The sequence below is a fragment of the Chamaea fasciata genome, unplaced genomic scaffold (assembly GCF_029207755.1).
Source record: "Chamaea fasciata isolate MVZ Bird 193981 ecotype frontalis unplaced genomic scaffold, bChaFas1.0.hap1 SCAF_3, whole genome shotgun sequence".
Classification (NCBI taxonomy): Eukaryota; Metazoa; Chordata; class Aves; order Passeriformes; family Sylviidae; genus Chamaea; species Chamaea fasciata.
Window position 1 is genome coordinate 21,124,068 of NW_027094088.1, and position 19,329 is coordinate 21,143,396.

General features: G+C 37.6%; 1 protein-coding gene across 3 annotated transcripts in view; it reads right to left on the reverse strand.

Moving 5' to 3' along the window:
• KCNK2 (potassium two pore domain channel subfamily K member 2) overlaps window positions 1-19,329 on the reverse strand; it is a 105,531-nt gene that overhangs the window by 15,801 nt on the left and 70,401 nt on the right. For all 3 annotated transcript variants that reach the window (XR_010719945.1, XM_066178274.1, XM_066178275.1), the window contains exons 4-6: window positions 11,909-12,069; window positions 9,210-9,396; window positions 861-1,000 (exon numbers count right to left, since the gene is read on the reverse strand). Coding sequence is in view for 2 of the 3 variants with exons in the window: in XM_066178274.1 (XP_066034371.1) it covers window positions 861-1,000; window positions 9,210-9,396; window positions 11,909-12,069 (488 nt within the window). In the remaining variant the exon portion in view is untranslated. The remainder of the gene's footprint in view (window positions 1-860; window positions 1,001-9,209; window positions 9,397-11,908; window positions 12,070-19,329) is intronic.

A 19,329-nucleotide genomic window follows, 5' to 3' on the forward strand; every position in this document is an offset into this window, starting at 1 on the left:
AGCCAACATATTCATTCCATCAAAAACAAATTAGAGTTTTTATGTTTGAGTGGCTTAAATCAACTGATGCGTGCAAAAGAACTCAAGCTAAATTACAGGGAAATAAAATGTTGCTTCAAAGAAAATTAATTTCTCAGACTTCCAGGAAAACCTCAACTATGCACACTACAATTGAAGGAAATTTTATTTACCCTCTAACATTTTCAAAACCAGGACATATTCTTAAATGACAAAACTTAAAGTAAAATATTGTTGTATAATCGGAATAATAACAACAAGTGAAAAATAAGTGAAATTTACAAGTGAAAACATATTTCAATTGAAAGCAATATACTTGACCACAAACATCAAGTAATTCTGTGGAAGATATATAGCAAAATACACCCAGACATTTAAATAATTCATTCCAATACCTTGCATGTTATGAAAAATTTATTTTCTTATACCACTATAAAGCATGATATCTCAAATAAAACTACTTAAGTATTTTCTTTACGCACCTGCGTCCCTTATAAAAACAAAACAATGACTTTTGCCTTAAAAATTAGAGGGTATATTCTACTACCTAGAACAGTAGTCTAAGATTTTTTTCCCCATAAATCAAGTGCAACTCTTCACATACACTTAATTTAATAATACATTTAATCTAATTTTCTATGCAGATATGTGAAAATAAAACAGTATGTTTGTATGGACTGCTATGCTATCTAGTTGCCTGCAGTTTGAGCTGCTGCATTCCTGTTCATACACAAACACCTTTGACCTATGCACCTTAAGAGCAAAAGCAGCTATAAGCTCACCTGGCTTCTATTCAAAGTTTTTAAAAAGGAGTATTTCTTCCCCCTTCAAAATATTCTTACCTCTTCCTTTGTCTTTTTTGATATGACCCTTAGCCAGTCTCCAATCATGCTGAGGACAGCTGCAAAGTAAGCAAGCCCAACAAGGATCCAAAACCACACCACTGGCTTATAAAAATCTAGGTATTCAATATCTGATCCTCCTGAAAAACAGTAGAGTAAAAATTAATTATTCAGACTTAATAGCTATATGTGTAAAAATGTTTTTAAATTAATATTCTTAGGGAAAAAAAAGTTGAATTTGCTCTACCTTCTGTATTTTTACCCCTGCAAAATATTTTGTTGAACTCAAACAAATGATATAAATTACTTCATTCTTGAAAGCAATGTCTGGAGTACACAAATTTTAGACAAAGATTGTTAACAATTCATAATAGTTATTGAATGAACACAAAGTGATATACCGTCATTTAAGACAGAGGTCATTGAAGAGAGCTTGAATGAAATTACTTCCCACCTGCTCCAAAAGTGATGTTGTATCAGAGTTTTAAGTATTGTTCCAAAGCATGCAATGCGTTCATATTCTGAGAAATCTGTTTTTGCAATAACTTTAAAACATCTCAATACTTATATAAAACCTTTAGCCTCAGTAAAGAAAGAGTAGCACCTGCATTAACAAGACTCCCTGGTGGGTAGGCAAACATTATCATCTCCATTCTGCAGAAGGAAAGCAGAGTGCAGGGACTTGCGTTGACCTCATCATACCCCCCCCCCAAAAAAAAAAAAAAAAAGAAGTCTGCTGAAGGCAACTTTTTTGAATGCCATACGCACCAGTCACTTCTTTTCAATGTTAAAGTATAAAAAAAGGATAAATTTCAGAGTTGTCTGTAATGGAGCTTCCAGGTATAATACAGCTATAAGGAACAGATGTCCTATTTCCTCACAAAAAATTTATATTCATCCAGAGCTCTTGGCAACAACAAATAATGCACATTTCACATCTTGCCATGCAATAAAACAGAAACCTTAAACTTGTAATTCACCTGTGCTACAACTAAAAAACCCAGACTTCTAGTTTGGGCTGCTGGAAGAAGTTTGATGTGTCTGCCCACAGTTGAAGAGGCTCTACAGTAAAACCTTCTCAGGCACATTAAAGTAGCCTGTACAGGTACATAATGCTTAGTTTTATGCATCTTTATCCTATACTGAAACAAATCAAAGGAAGATTGGCCCCCAAATATCAAGCACTTTGTTATAGCACTAAGATTAACTCTCATGGAGAATAATGTTTTTACTTAGCTTTGTTATCACAGAGATTGCATACAAATAACAAAGCATTTTACTGATGGCTAGCTTTATATGGAAACCCTCATAGACAGAAAATTTGTTATTTTCATGTCAATTACACCTTTTCATAGAAAAAAAATGCACTGAGCTGCAATGGTTTACTCAACTATCCAAGAGATGTATCCACATTGTGAAAGTGGATATCCTTTGATGCCTTTGTAGTCCCAAGCTTAGAAGGTACAAGACAGGGCTCTGTTTGGAGCACAAGACATCCAGTCACTAAAGGGCTGAGTTCGTCACAGCACAAGACAAACAGAATACCAAATCATTTGTTAACAACATCCATCTCATGTCATTCCAGTAAAACAGTATTTTAGGGATGATTCACTCCAAATTTGTTGTAATTCCAAAACTGATTGATTACTACTATGTCTCCGCTATTGTAATGGGCCACACTTGGTGGTTCACCTTCTTCTTCAGCTGTTCATACAGTGCACGAGAAATCATCATAGAAAACATCCACATGGCTGGTTTTTAAGTTTTGGCATATAATGTTTATAAAGTGAAACTGGAACCCAACTTGGCCGGTCTGCAGAAAGCACTTCCTTCACAGTTTATTTTATTTACGGCAAAGTTAATCAGTGGGGTGGGAGTTAGGACATATTCATGTTCAACAAAGTTTTCCGTGCTGTCTGGCCAGGAGATGGCTCCATCTAGCCATACCCAAAGGAATTCAGCCTTCCTGCATCTTAAGGGACAAACGGTATCCAAAGAAATACTCTAGGATAAGGCTTCAAAGTTAAAACCATTATTGGCTGTTGAGCTGAATTTCAAGGACTCCTTGGATGATTTTGCAATTTAATCAAATCTCAAGGAGAGAGAGACATACCTGAGGATGTTTGTCCCAACATAACTACTGTCTCCTGTGATGCTCAAGCTGCCATAATGAAGTTACCTGGGAATGTCATTAAATAGGATTTCATAGAGAAATGTGATCACAACTCAAGTGTACTGAATTTAAACTACAAGAATTCATTAACTACCGAATTCACTTAAATGGCTATGAAGGCATTTGGGTATGAGTATGCATTGCTGAATGTACTGAAGTATATGAGATAATCTAATGATTTCATGGGCAACATCATAAAAAGCATATCAATATGATACATTATCATGTTTCTTTTGCAAAGCAAATTGGTTTATGCAGCCCTCTAGGAAGCAAAATGCTGAGAAGGCAGAAGATGAATTTTGTTGCTTGTTTGACAAACCCAATTTTATGGGCTGAGGTACAAAACTTTTCCCAGCTTTCTTTAGCCTCTACCCAAAATAGGTTAAAATCACAATGAAGGAGAAATCTAGCAGTGTCACTGCTGTAATCTGTTACCAAGAGCAGCCACACTTTATTGCCAAGATGTTTTCTGGGAAAGATTTCATCTAAAGTTGCTTGAGGTCTATGAGAAATCAAATAGTTTTCCCATCTATCGTCATCACAGGCTATTGTATTGCTGCTGTCACCATTCTTACATCTGCCAAATAAAATTTATTTGGGATTTTCAACCCTTTGGAAAACATAAGTTGTTCTATGACCCAAACATATCCTTTACTAAGGTCAAGAACTATGCTTAAGTGGAGAAAGTCATCAGTGAATATCTCACGTATGCTTAGAACAGATTCTGGTTCTCAGGTACGAGATCAGGGTTACAAATATATCTTTTTCACCTATGTAAAACAAGTATTTTAAAAGTAAATAATTTTCTTCATTGTTGCCACTTTTTTCCCATTCTTTCTACAGTGACTGGCTCAAAATAGAAACATATAATTATTTCTGTAAAGTTGGTTGGCTTTGCATTTTTACTTCAAAATTAGAAGGAGAGAATAGAAAGTGCTGTCAACATTGAGTATCTTAATTCCATACCAGCAAAAATTTCTGGGTTATTAAAAAGTTGGCACTGCAAACAAGGAAATGCCTATAATTTTTCATCAGCAGTACAAATTACTCTGGATACAGAAAAATTATATAATCCAGTTTTAATTGCAGAATAACAGGTAGCTGTCCACCATCCCTGTTGTGGCAAACCTGACAAACATGTTTAATCCAGAAATGTCGTTTGTCCCACTCCAAAGAAATATTGAGGTTCAGCCCTGCAGCTCGAAAGGAATTACCTCTGAGGACTGCAAAAAAAAAGAGAGGACAGAGAAAGACTAGCTCATGTGGCAACGTGGAAATGCAGAAGGCTGGAGACAAGACAGTACAGCACCGTCAGAGATGGAATAGGAGTAGGCCATAGGAGCCGCTTGATGCCACTCAGTGCAAAATGGAGAGCCACTTCAGAAAACTAAAATACTCCTCACATGCTGTCCTGCACAGACAGCAAGCAAGTCAGCGCTCTGTCTTCAGCTGAAAGCACAGCTTGCACCAGAGTCCCTATTACAGACACCAAGTCCTGAGGGGGCAAAGAGCTCTTCCAAATGCCAAAAAAAGACATGGAGCTGTGGGAGGGCACAGACCTCTCCTCCAGGATGCTGGACACACCCCTGGCTCAGCATGAGAGCAATTTCTCTCTGCTGGTGTGTGGTATCACACAGTGACAGCAGATCAACTGGGATGCTGTGACCACCAGGTCAAGTGCCCCAGTTCAGTGACATTAAATGAGACTAAAATATCTCAGTTCTCTACAAACTGGGTCTCAGGCCAAGCAATACATTGCAGAGCCAGGTATGTGTATCACAGTGGCAATATATCGGAGTTGATTACAGAATGAAACAGTGAAAAAGCAGGGTTCAAACATGGAAAATAAACCAAGACAAAAAAATCTCCCGCAAAAGTAACAAAAGAGTTGGAATATATTTTTAAAGTAACACTTTCAGAATTCTGTTTCACTGAACCAGTTGAGACAATCTTATATCATCATTATGCCCCACTGTGAAACTGTGATTCAGTTTCAGACTACTGATATGCTGTTTATATTATTGCCTTCTACTTAATTTAGTCAAGTTTTGGACATATCACCTAATTTAGATTTGAAACCTGTTAGATTAATGCCATTAGAAATATTTGAATATACCTTCCAAACTGCACTGCAGGTAAAAGAATTTATCTGCACATGTGAACAATATACTGTCAATTACATAGATATATTCACATGCCTCAGTGCTAGCCTTAGTACCCCGAAATATATTTCATTGCACTGAAATTATGACACATTCAACATGAGAAGATTTCTTTTTCTCTTTCACAGGATATTAATAGTTTCGATTGGATTTTCTTCTGTCACGTTAAAGTCAATGTTTTCTCTTGAAAACAAGAAAAGGGATGTTTGACTATGTCCTGATATTCATTAGGCAGTTCAGGCTGTAGTACAATTTTCCTTCTTTTTTTGTGAAAAGCTACAAAAATCTTTCTTCAAATAAAAAATTTCTCTTCCTCAAAAAAAACCCCCAAAAATCAAAAAAACCCAAACTAAACCATTCCAAATATTTGAAAAATCAAGTAATTTCATAAGACAGAGAAGCAGTCTTTTTTTTTTTTTTTTGAGTACAGTTCATATATTTTCTTGAACATGCATTACAGAGGCTTTTCATCTTTTCCTTCCTTGCATGCACCAGGAGTCTATTATGGTTGCCTTAAGGCTTCTCTTGCTGATGGAAACCCCAGATGAAATTTCTACAGGCTCCAAATAACATCTTAGACTCTGACTAACAAAGGGAACGTTTTCTCACTCTGCTTTTTGGGAACAGAGTACATGGTCTGCACGACAAAAAAGTTCTAAAAAAAATCCCAGAGAACTAAAAGAATTTCTAATATGACAACCTGTACTACAGTCAATGATAACATTATGTCCTGAATCCCATGTTCACCCCATTGGCTCCCTTTTGGTACAGCTATTGAGTAACACACTCCTCCTTAGCTCCTGAAAGTTCTTCAGGGCTTCTTTTCAGCTCTTACTTGCAATGGTACCAGAAAGCAGCAAGTTTCGTGTTAGTGAAAAATGATAGGTATTTCAGAAATTTTTCCCCACTCACCGACACATATGTTAACACAACCATGGGATTATGTAGGGCTTGTAAATTTATGGGGTTTTTCTGTGAGATGGCAGTTCCCAGAAAAAAAGATTTGAAAGTTTTCAAATATATAGGAATTTGAGGATTTTGAGGGAACTTCATGGGCCAAAACTGACACACATTTAGGGATTATCATGTGGGCTTCTAGAGCCCTAAAAGAATTATCAATTTGACTTTTATTGCAAAAAAGTACACTCTGATTTAGTTGCAAATCGGAGCATCACTGCCCACCATTATGCTTTGAGTATAATGTTAAGTGGAAAAAGGTAATTTTCACTGTAAGTATTATTTAAGGAAAATAAGTCAATAAAATGAAAAAATTAATGCCAGTGTGAGGGGTTTTTCAAAATGTGCTGCATCTAGGCACCAAGTAGACTGCAGCATCATTCTGTCTGCGGCTTTTTGCCTCACCATGGCAAACCAGAACCAAGACCAGTATGCTCTAGAACCACAATATTCTATCATGACCACCTCTTTTACAGCCTTATACAGCATTACAGGTCTTAACTTTTCATGTTTCTCCCTTGTTTGTGACACCCAGCTTTCCTAAGCTTTGAGAAGAGTTCTCCAGACAAAGCCTACCACAAAAACATCATTGGCCCTTAGTGTCCACTCTATAGTTATGACTTACATAAAAGAGAAACAAAGAAACAAAAAAATCATGAAGAAAAGGCACTAAATTGTTAGGGTGCAAAAATTGTGCATACCTCCTCAAAATTAATATGGAAGCCTAGATCTTAGGACAAATTCTATCAGTTCCATTGAGAATTGCAATGTCAGTTTCCTTCAAATAATTTCATACTTATATACACACCAGTGGCTGAAAACTTCCACAATGCAAAGTTCATCAATTAATACTTCACCTACTTTTCAAAATTTTTATTTAACTGGCCAACTGCAAAGGAAACAAATGGGCATTTTTGAAAAATCCTTCAAGTCACCATCCAAACCCAGATTATTTAAGTTCACCCAAAAATGATAATATTATCAACTTCATCCCTGTCAGAATATCTTCCCATGGGAGTGCTAAGCTCCCACTTATGATGGAGACAGACATTTAACCCTTTTCTCTTGAGCATTGTCTCTCCAAGTTCAAATCTCATTGTCCCTTTAAGTCAGTAACGTACTGCAGTTCAAATACAAGTCTTATGCATGTTGCTCAAAGAAACTAGAAAACATTTCGGATGCTTTGAAATAATGGATTTACAGTAGGATTTTAAATTAAATAAAGAACATCTTTCAAGTGAACCATAAAAGGCCATCAGCTATAGAACAATATAATTCAAGGACATTATGTAGAAAGAGGAATTGTTTCCTGGTAGAACTAAAAAGCAGACAATGTAGGAAAAAAATTATGATATCAAATGGTCTCCAAATAGAAAAGTCTATGGAAATTTAAAATGGGAGCAATGATGAATGTACTCAGTGTTCTAGTTAGAGCCAAGCAGGCCATTTCACATAATGCTTTACAGTAAATATAACCAGGCCTTTATACACTATCATTTTTATTCCCTGTCATACACATACCCTTCAGGAATGAAAGTCTAAAATGCCCAGATTCTTCATTTGGAAACAGCATAAATTTTTTATTTCATGCTAGTTGTTATCTGACCAGAATCACAAATTCTGAAGATAAAATGAAAACACGAAAAAGAATACGGGAAAGAAAATGGAAAGGCAGAAGTCAAAACGCATACAAAGACGTTTGGAAACATCATAAATAACTATGTAAAAGTCAAAAGAAAAATGATTTGCTATTTTACAGCTCAGTTCTATAATTTACAAAAATCTTCGGCAAATTTGCAATCAGTCTAAAAATGAAGGGTGCCTGAGTAGCTTAATATCTTCAATAGCAACTAAATTTACCCCCATTTTACCCACATCATTTACAAATCCAACAAGAAGCTCCTACACTTCAGAGGTCCTTGTTGGACCTCACCAACCTGAAAAACTTCTGCCAGTGACAGGACCTGTTACTGCCATCAAGGCAAAACTTCAGACACATCTACAAGAGGAGTTGCCCAACCTGAGAACCTCAGCTTGGCACACTTGGACTCACACGGCAGCCATGGGAACAGACAAGACACAGGAGGAGCCCCAGCATGTGAATGTCTACTAAAAACAATTCTTTCCTGCAGATTCTCTCACTGAGAGTAGACCCAGCACAAGGGGCCTTGTCAGCCACCCTGCCTTGCACAGAGGTGGGAGAGAGGTGTTTCATGAGAGAGATGATGGCTCTGTATCAGCAGAAGTATCAGATGAGGCCAAGGAAAGCAAGTCTTAGGCTCGGAGTACAAATCTCCAAGTTCCTGATCCTCACCCCTACTCATCACTGACTGGGATCAGTACGCTTTCTCAGCCAGACAGCATATATTAACTGAAATCTAGGAAGTGAACTAACACTTCTGACATATTTTCAAGAAAAAAGTTGACACAGAGAACTGGCCCCGACTTTTTAGCTTGGCATATCGAAGTTATTTGAAACTAATTGGACACATTATCCTACAGGTTGCACTAAAACTTCTCCTAACATTGTGAAAAACACGTGGGCAAGTGTGTAGTGACAAAGAGTCACAGAAGTAGAATCCAGAAGATCCTACACAATACAGACACTTCAATGGCAGGAAGAGAGCTCTGGAATATTTTGCAGGTAAGGGATGCACACAAAACTTATATCACTTCACAGGGTGAGACATTTTAAACAAATCCAGCTGAAAAGACATATTCAGATTTAAATACTCTATTAGTGCTTGCACTTGTGACCTGTAAGCAAAAGAAAAAAACCCTACCAAAATGATACCCTACTTAATTTTTAACAGACTAGGAAGAGAAAAAACCAGTAGGCAGAGACATGCACCATGAGTTTCACTGTCCCACCTCCTGTCCCTACACTGTCATATCAACCAAAATGAGGACAGGCCCCGTCACGTGAATGACAAAGGATAAAACTGGGAGAGAGGCACCACAAGAGAGATACATCTGTCCCAAATCTAAGAAGAAAATGCAGAATAAATAGCACTGTGCAAAACATTATAAGATAATGAGTTATGAGAAAAATCTTACCTGCAACATAGTCACCAAATCCAATGGTAGTTAAAGTGATAACCACAAAGTAAATTGCATCTAATGTGTTCCAGCCTTCTATGTGCTTGAATATAACTGCAGGAAGAGCAACAAACAGCACGCAGCCAAACAGTATGAATATTATTGTTGAAATGATGCGAATCTTTGTCTGACTCACATTCCATTTCTGGAAAGGGAAGGGGAAAGAGAGGAAACTCATTGTTAATAAAACTGCACATAAGCACCCATCACCCCCCAGTGTGCACTACATAGCTCTAGAGGACACTGAATTATAATTCTCAAACAAACAGGAAAATTCAAGCAGGATTTTATTCTATAAAAGGGTTTCAAAACAAACCTGACTATCTTAGGAAACATTTCCCAGCAGTAAATGCAGAGCAAGGCTGGACTCTTCACAGGTGAGCAGCATGTATAGCATTCACTAATATTAATAGCTGATGATGTGTAAGTTTTGAGGGCTGTCTAGATATTTGAGTGAGTTACAAGAAGTGCATGCACCTGCCGTTTCTCTAATTTTGTACATCCACAAATAACCAACTAAATAAGCTGAATTTTAACCATACAGTTCTCTGCAATAAATAATCATCTAAACAAAATCCTGCAAAGCAGAGATGGAAGGGATGTAAGAGAGCCAAACCTGCCCAAAGACAAAACAAACCCACCGAAGCAAATACATTACTGGCCAGGCAACATGTGATCATGCTCTCGTCATCTGATAGTTTTCCTAATGCTTAACCTACATCTCAACTCTTTCTGTTTATGTGTACTGTTAATGGTCTTATCCAAGACAAATAAAGAAATTGCTGATTTTCTCTTTCCAGCAAACTTTCACAGGTGTTCTCTTGCCATTACATTTTGTCTAAACCAAATAAACTTATTTCCTTTTCTTCCCCTTCCTATTTTTTCTTGCAAACCCTTGGCACCAGCAAACTAGCCCATGTTTCATTAAGTGTTGTACTCATAAGCAAATATGAAAAAATAGCAAAAAATGGAATACAATGAGCCTTTCTAATGCTTTGCCTATTTCCAGTTTTACCTATTTTCCATGGCAGTATCACATTAACCTGTGTTAACCTCTAGAGCCCACAAAACATTTCCATAAAATTACACCTAGACAGCTGTTTTCTGACATGCAGCTGCATATTTTATTTTTCCCTCATATATTACTTTGAATTTGTCCTTCTTGAATTTAATCTTATCTAGTCAGACTGCTTTTCAAAAATTTTAAGATCATTTTGATCCTCCAAGCTTTAGTTGTCTCCCCAGCTTGAGACCATCTGCAGATTTAATGAACCACGTCATTTAGCTGTTGTGTATGTTATTAACATTTTTTCTAAACTGCACTAAAGCTAGAACAGACCCCTGAAAAATTCCATTTTGCATGCCCAGAAAATTTGACATTTTCCATCCATCCAATGCATGTCAATTCAACCTAAAAGAAGGGATTATACAAGATACGTTCACAGAAATTGACTGAACATGAAATCAGGTTGTTCACAATGGGTGTTTTCTTGTTTCTAAGTTTCAGTGGCAACTGTGTTTACAGACAGCATGACCAAGGTCAAGCTTTTGTAATCCAAATCAGAGGAACAGTTTGTGTTATGGCAACATAAAAATACTTGCTCTGACCCATCAGCACCTCCCAGTACTTTAGGCAAGCTAATAAAAATAATTAGGGAGCGTTCCAGACTGCAACATCTAGATCAGTGATTTCACTCAGATATTTTCAAAAGAGGGGATAATACTGCTTTTTATGTTGGGGCACTCTTCTTGTAGAGATATACCCATTATAAAGAAATGAAGATCATTATCTCTGCAAGCAAAAGAGAGGGACAAATTGAACTCAGAACTTCTATACCTCTAAGGAAAAACAAACAAACAAACAAAAAAATTAAAACAAACAAACAAAAAACCCCAAACAAACAAAACAACAACAACAACAAAAACCAGTTACCAAAACCCAGAAAGAATAAAATGTTCTTATGGAATGTTCTTGCCTTTCCTGCCTTCTTCAGACAAATCTCAAGGGAAATATATGTTATTCACCAGTACCTTGTCTGGACATGAACTGATATTTCAAAGCCCAAAACACATGCCTTTTCTTAAAAAGCTTTCAGGCTTGTGTTTGCCTATTGCATAACTCTACTTAGCACAGGCCTGGTTTGCTTTGCATCGAAAACAAAGCCATGTCAGACTCTTTCTAAAAAGAAAAGGTGTCCTGCATGCAAGCGTAGGGCTTGATGTGGAAAATCAGCCCTAACACTTGCAGTGCTGATGCAAACAGCTACAAAGTTGGTTACTAAGCAGTCATTGCTCCAAAAATCTCAGTGAATATATTTCTTATCACAATCTATATAGAAACCTTTAAGGGTAAGCATCACAGCAAGCTTACGGGTAACAAGGGCAGAGCAAAACCAAAATTCTTTGGGTCTTGTTCCTCTTCCCAGCCATAATCCCTGTAGGGAATGTGTCTTCACCCAGTTCCCAGAGGTGTTCATTAGCAAATTCAGACTGTGCTAAGTCCTTGATACCTTTTCCTGCACATCTGATTGCAACAATGAGCTACACCTTGTTTTTCAGGCTTTTCATTTCACTTGTGAGATTCAGAACAAGCAGCAAAACAAACAAACAAACAAACAAACAAACAAACAAACAACCGAGGCAGTCAGCGTACTCACAACAAAGGTATCTTCTACTTTGGCAATTCCTTTTCCAAAGATTGTTCCTAGTTGATCTCCAACACCAGCCAACAGAAAACCGAATAGAGGAATTCCCAATAAGGCATAGATGATACAAAATATCTTTCCACCTTGTGTGCGTGGGGAGATGTTTCCAAAGCCTAAATTACAAACAATTTCAGATGTCTAAGAGGTTACACATAATGCATCATAAGGTTTAAAAGAACTGCAGGAACAGAACAGTTAAATACCGGCTAACCAGGTTAACCATATGACACAGAAAACATTGTGAGAAATTAAATGAAAATGTAGGTCATACAACCCTGGCTGAGCTACTCTCTTATCCATGTAGTTAACAGCAATTGGTTGATCTATGCCTTGTCCTGCCAGTGTCAGTCACTGGGCTTTTTAACAGGCTGCAGCACTTGCAAACAACACACAATTTTCCTTCACATGGGCCAAGTTTCAAAGTGAAGCAGCTTAAAAAGAACCCAAACCACCTGGATGAGCAAAACAGGGATTTCTACCGTAAGTGGGACTGCCTAGATTCTTTATTATTTAAGGCTTTGGTTCCATCAAAAAAAACTTAGAGATCCAGTTTGTGACTCTGTCCATTTGAAAGTGGAACTCATTCTACAGGCTTGTGTAAAAGAACGCCCCAAATTCCTCTGACGGCTCAGTTGCTGCTGGTCTACTTAGAACAGAGAAAGTGAAATATAAAGAGCACAGGGCCCAGCACCTGTGGAATGCCCTCAAGTACATCTCCCAGGATCAGTATTTAAGGATTTGGACAAGGTCACATGGGCAGAACCCTACAGACAAGTTTCATGAGCTTAAGTCCTGGGTTTTAACCCAAACATTTTTCTCCTCTAAAGGATCATTCATGTTTTGAGGGAGCAGTAGCAGTAACATCCCAGAATTTCTGATATTATTTCATTTTTTAGAAGAACAACATGCCCTTCAAAGGAGGCGAGAAGGAAAACTTGGCATAAAAAGCCTTATCATTTGAAATTAGACAAAAGCTTCTTTTAACATTACCTTCTTGTTAGGAAAACAACTTGCAAATAAAAAGCAAACTGGCTTAGCATGTAATTGAGAAATTTGTCTTAGTGTCTTAAATTTTTCATAGGAAAAATATCATATACACACAAATCCCCCAGAGAAAATCCAATTTTTCTGAAAACAATCCAACAAATTTTATTTTTAAAGTAGCTTAGTATTTATTCACAATGTGATGAAATTCCTACAATATAGAGCACATTTAGTTAATGTCTTAGCTATTAATCAGCATTTGTATTTAAATATTCTGAGCATGATGGTTTAACATACAGCTTTTCTTTATTAAACCTATTATCTTAATTTTTTGTTCTGTTCTCATGTAGGTAAGCTACTCCAAAGCTCTGTTGCTAAAACTACTTTTTCCTTTCAGAATACACAAGACAAAACTGTAGCTCACTTAACTTGGAATTAATTGCTCAGAGAAATTGTGGATGCCCCATCCCTGGAAGTGCTCAAGGCCAGGTTGGATGGGGCTCTGAGCAATGTGGTCTAGTGAAAAGTGCCCCTGCCCATGGCAGGGAAGTAAGAACTGGATGATCCTTAAGATCCCTTCCAACCCTGGCCATTCTGTGATTCATTAAAATAAAAATTAATCACACTGGGAATATATTTTACTCCTAGATAATTTGCTCTCAAATCAGTTTTCAGATTTCACTTATGTAAACCACAAATGCAATATGGATAGAATTCAGTCAGAGAAAAGAAAGCTGATATTAAATTTTTCCCCAAATCTTGATTAATAAACCTTGTCATTAATAAATAAATAAATAAATAAATAAAATAGGAAATGTCAATTACAGATATCAATTTGAGGTTGCAGAGTCCTACAATTTTGTAAATGTTCCTTGCGGTGATATATGAAAGAAAGCCTAAATCAGAAAACTGGGAAAAAGTCACAGCATCTTTAGACCAACCCAATATGCTTCCCTAAACCAGAGTCAGGATCTAAAATTATAATGCAGGAAAATGCAGCTGCACTGAGTTCACTCTCTCCCTTCATGCAAGGAGTAAAGACTCAAGTTTTAAAATCATATTAACTCATCACCAATCAAAAAGGGACAAACAGATCCAAGCTACTCTGTTTTCATAAACACGGCTGTTTATGCATCAACAGAAGCTTGAATTGTTCAGGTTATAATTCCTGGGAGGCCTTAATGCAATTCAGAATCAGGGGTCTGGATACAACAGAATTAGAAAACTCATGCTAGGGGATTTGGCAGTCACTTTTTATTTACTTCTCTACCAAAGCAATGTCTCACAATGGTGACAAAACACCTGCCTAGTGGAGCACATGCCAAGCAGGCAGTTTTGCTTGGCTGGCCCCCATAAAACAAGCAGGCACTCCGTGGGCATCCCAGAGCTCTTCCAGAGGGTGTTGCTCTGCAGCATGTTTCTCATCTGCTACTAATTGGTATGAGGACACCAAGTCACATTCATTTCTGGGTGTTCTCCCTAAATCAAACATATGTCTACCTTGAAGGAAGGATGGTAGTTCACTTTTACACTTAAATTCTTGGTTTTTTGTCCTAAAAACTGTGAAATGCTTTTCTTCGATAAACACAGAGAAGGCATTGTGTGATAATTGCATGATTAAATCACACATTACTGGATAAAATAACCACTAGGTAGCAGTTTATTTCTGTCCAGATGCTCATTGAACATAATATAAACCATAGGCAAGGGTACATACTTTAGTGACCTGATCTACCAAGGGGTTTCCATCACACATTAATCACATTTTCTACTGTGTCATGTTTTATAACAGTCTGCTGCTGTACACCATAGCCTACTTTGTGAGTTACACAAGTTGTCCTCAAATCCTACTCTCAGCTTCTCCAGTGAAAACCTAATCCATTATTTATACAACGGGAGAGGAAATGTATTTATATTTCATTGGGTTGATGTAATCCCCAAGAGGTTTTTGTCAGAAAAGTATTATTTCTTTCTTTAAATAATTATAATAAAGACAAAAAAGAAGAATTCTGTTGCTAGGTAAAAACCAAGGAAACCTTAATGCTGGACACCGTGCTGGGAGAAGAGAACAATGGTCATAGGAATTCTGCTGCGTATCCCTGCATACCACTGAGCTCCTGCATGTGGAGGGCAGAAACATCTGGCCCCACTGCAGCAGCTCCCTGGCATGTTTTCACTTCCAAGTTCCCCCTTCCACTCAAGAGGCAGCATAAAGTCTGGCTAGGACTGCCTTGCTCACAGGAAACCTCGGGGAATCAGCCACATGACAACACGGTCTGCTGCCTTTTCCCTGCTTCAGAGCTCTTTGCCTAGATGGGATGAGGACAGGCTGTGCACATTGCAACCGCACAGGTAGCCTCAGTACCTTGCTTATTCTTCGCATTTTCAGTCCTGTGCAGCTCATCCCTTCCCCTGTTTCTGAGGAGGAAGTTCCTAGAACTGGTCCTTCCTCCACTTCAACCTACATGCTTGGGTTTGATTGTGGAAATTAACAAGTTGCTTCTGAACTTCTAAATTCAGTGGAAAGCTTCCCTCAAAGCTTTTAACCAATGCTGTCTGTCATGAACAGTACAGTGTACAAATTTTAACTTGCCAAATAGGATCTGTTTCATCCAAAATACTGTCAGTATCCTTTTCAGACTGTCCTTCCCCAATGCAGCCTCCCCACTTCACTTTCATAACCTCCTAATTTCACCAAATCCTTTCATGTTCTGCTAAATTCTTCGTGTGCCTTTAATGGACAAAGGCCTTGTCTCTGACAAGCAGCTGTGGACAAGAAACGCATTTTAGAAGAAGCTTCAAGTAACCCCTGAGTGAATTAAAAGCCCATTGTAAGTGGATTGTAACTAATTGCTCCACTCAACAGAGTAACATATTCCAGGGTTTCAGCTGCAAACTCCTAGGAGTCTCTGAGATTCAAATCAAGTCCAAAGGGAATCTGTATTCCTTTGGTCAGCAATAGAGGTGGAAGCAGGGCTATGCAAAATGAAAAGGAACAAAAACAAAACCCCAAAAAACAACAAAATGAGATTTTATAGGATTCTTTACTTTCATATTGTCTTTTTTAAAATATTTCTGGGAGAATGAAAGCATCTGTAACTTCCCCATGAGAAGCAGACTTGCTGTACTGCAGATATTAATAACTTTAATAACTACATATTAATGCTTTTGAGCAAAACAATGTTTGAAGTTTCAAATTCTAGCTGAGTCTTCCCCCTATGATAAACAATAGATTATATTGCAAATATGGAAAAGCTTGAAATGCTATAAATTTTCATACAATTGACATGACACTTTTGTTTAGATGATAAACATCCTTGTATTCAAACCTTCATAAAAAGGAAGACTGAAAATTAATTTAATTTTTTTTTCTATTTTAACTAGAGAAAGAGATTCCTTTGATTTCTAGTTAACCAATATCTTCAGAAAATTCCAGTAGATACCTATTTTCAGAGTGGAGTTAGAAATACAGAGACTCCAAATGGGAGTCTTTTGAAAATTTTCTACATAAAATTCCTAGACAAAGCAGGGCACCTACTGAAACTATCTAGTTGCAATTAAGTATTTCTCATGTGAGAGATTATAGGTGCTTTTGAGAATACTAAAACTAGATTTTACTGGTTAAATTGACTGGAAGAGAGTGCCACCACCTATGATTGATTTGTTTCAAATACCTCAAGATGGATTGAAAGTTCTGGGGAAATTCTGACACATTTTCTTTCTATACAAGGAAATACAAATTCAAGTACAAGTAAATGCTTTCTCCATTTTTATGAGAAACCTCATATTAAACAAGGCATCATTCATGAAGAATCAAAAATAAATAAAATGAAAATTATCCCAAATTAATGTAGTATATTTTGAGGCATGAGAAACTACTCTCTGCAGTGGGTTTGGATATGCAGTCCATTGATGGAACAGCTCAACACTGAAGGATAAATGATTTGGTGAACAGGCACACACTTAATTACACAGAAGTGGATTACAGAAAGTTGATACCGAGATTTTATAGAGTCAGAGGAAAGGCATAGCTCCTGGCTGCTGACTCCCAGGAGGCTGGAGCCGTGGGAAGCAGCGGCTGTGGCCTTGGCCCCAGCCACGAAGCTCTGTGTGCCTCTGTCAGCGGTGCTGCCGTGGGTTCACCTCCACCCTGACCACCCTGCTCAGTTACAGGGATTGCCCTTTTCAAAGGGTACACGTGGGGTTTGGTACTCAGTGTCAAATTGATTTTAAGAGATCAAAAGTTGCTTTTTCCAGGCCCTGAGGAGCTATCTGGTAAAATCTTTATAAAAGGTACTTCACTGAATTTCTGGAAGATAAAATGTTTTTTCCCTTCGGTTCACCACTTGGGCACAGGAGATTAGCATTAAATACTTCCCTGCCCAACAGTGTCAAAGCAAAGACAAGCACTTATTCACAGATGAGTAAGATATGCCTCTTAGCATAAATAATGGTCGAGACATAATCATTAAACAAAAAGGCAATGTTTGTACCCATACCGCCTATGGGGATATCCCTGCATACACTGCAGAAATAGCAAAACTTCCATGTTTGTGCTCATTGCATGGGAAAAAAAAAATCCACGTTTTTTCAGTGATCTCTTTTCCTTCTCTTAATTCTTTCCTACACTCCCAGTTTGACATGCTTCTATGTCTATACGTTATATATTTGCATATTTACAAATGCATATTCCATGAGGTCTTGTGTCTTTGGATAGTACAAGTATAAGGGCTTTTCCAGTTTTCCATGTGACTTTCCCCCAACACTGCAAAGTAGCTAGAAAATTCCTATTACCCTTTTTACAGGCAGGTAACTGAAGCATGGAAGGAAGAAAAGTCCAAAATTCTTTATATCATTTAGGTCCACAATTCACACCAAATTGGTGGCTGAGGACTACGACATTACACTGGGTCTGACCCATTACACTGGGTCATTACACTGACCCTTAATTAGTGAAAGGTTGTCCTCTGAAGCCCTCAAAGACCCTCAGGCTTGCTCAAGATAGAGATACAGAGATAGATGTTGCCAATATCTACCTACTCTGGACTCCCCTCCTGTCAGGGCCAGCACATGTGCATAACCTAGATAATCTGAAGGTTGAACAAGCACAAGGATTACTAGAAAATCTAAACCCCAAATGAATTGAATACAAATACTCTTGCTTTGAAAGCACAACATTTCTGTGCTATGTATACACATGAATTCTTTCACCCATGCACATACTACGTGTGACAGCCCTCGCTCACAAGCTGTTGCCTGTGGATCCCACCATAAGTGTGCAGATAGTGCTCCTCCTTCAAGCTAATTCATCAATTGCATGTACAGAAAATAACTGAACTTTTAAATTTAAGAAATTCCTGCATGACTCCTCCTGACAGAAGAGCCCTGTGCAGTAACAGAGATGAAGCTCTATTTTAGACCATGGTCTGCTATGAAACTGAAAATCTTAGCTTTACAGAAATTTGGCACGGTTTCCTCACAGGATTGTTTAGGGTGGGAAAGACCTTTGGAGATTGAGTCCAACCATTAACCTAACACTGCCAAGCCCACCCTTAAACTGTGTCCTTAGATGCCACTTCTACACATCATTTATATGCCTTTGGTGACTCAACCACTTCACTCACCCACTCCAGCTTCTAGAAGCCAATTCTCACAGTTTTATTCAGTGATTTGGGAACCAGGTTGTCACAAATTGCTGCTGTTTATTGAGTGTTTGGTATTCTCTGGATTCCAAACTACAAGATTTTGATTTTTAGCACTAGCCCATAATTCTGTGTCACAAAACTGCAAATAGATTATTTAGAGGGTTATGATGTTCTGTCTCAAAAAAACAAGACATTAAAAATACTGATTTTTAGTCTGTCTGAAAAAAAGACGCTAACCAATACTTCTCTTATAGCTAGGAATAATAACAGGAAAGCCTAGACTGACATTAATAAAGTGTGCAATATTCAAGAACTGACAAGACAGAGGTTGATCTCCTTTCACTGGTTTCTTTTCATCTGTGTTCTGTGGGAGCACTAATCAAATCAATAAAACTTCTTGTAAAAGAACAGGCTATAAATATTCATAGAAAGTAAGTTTCCTTCAAGTCAAAGTGCTGTACTGGAGAGGTGAAAGAGTATTCCAAGAAAGGTCTCTGTATGGATATGGCAGTATTCAATAGCTCACATTGAGTTGCTAAGGTAGTTTCTGAAGGAGCTGGGTAATGATTGTTAAAATACTCTTAGAAGCTTAAACATCAACTCAGATGGCTCTGCCTCCCAGCACAGATTCTGCATTTCATTCAGCTGTCACTCTGCCCAGTAAAGAGTATCTACATCTCCTCAGTAGTAGAACTTCTGTGCTTTTTTCAATTATTCCCTTTTTGTCGTTGTTATTGCTTGCAT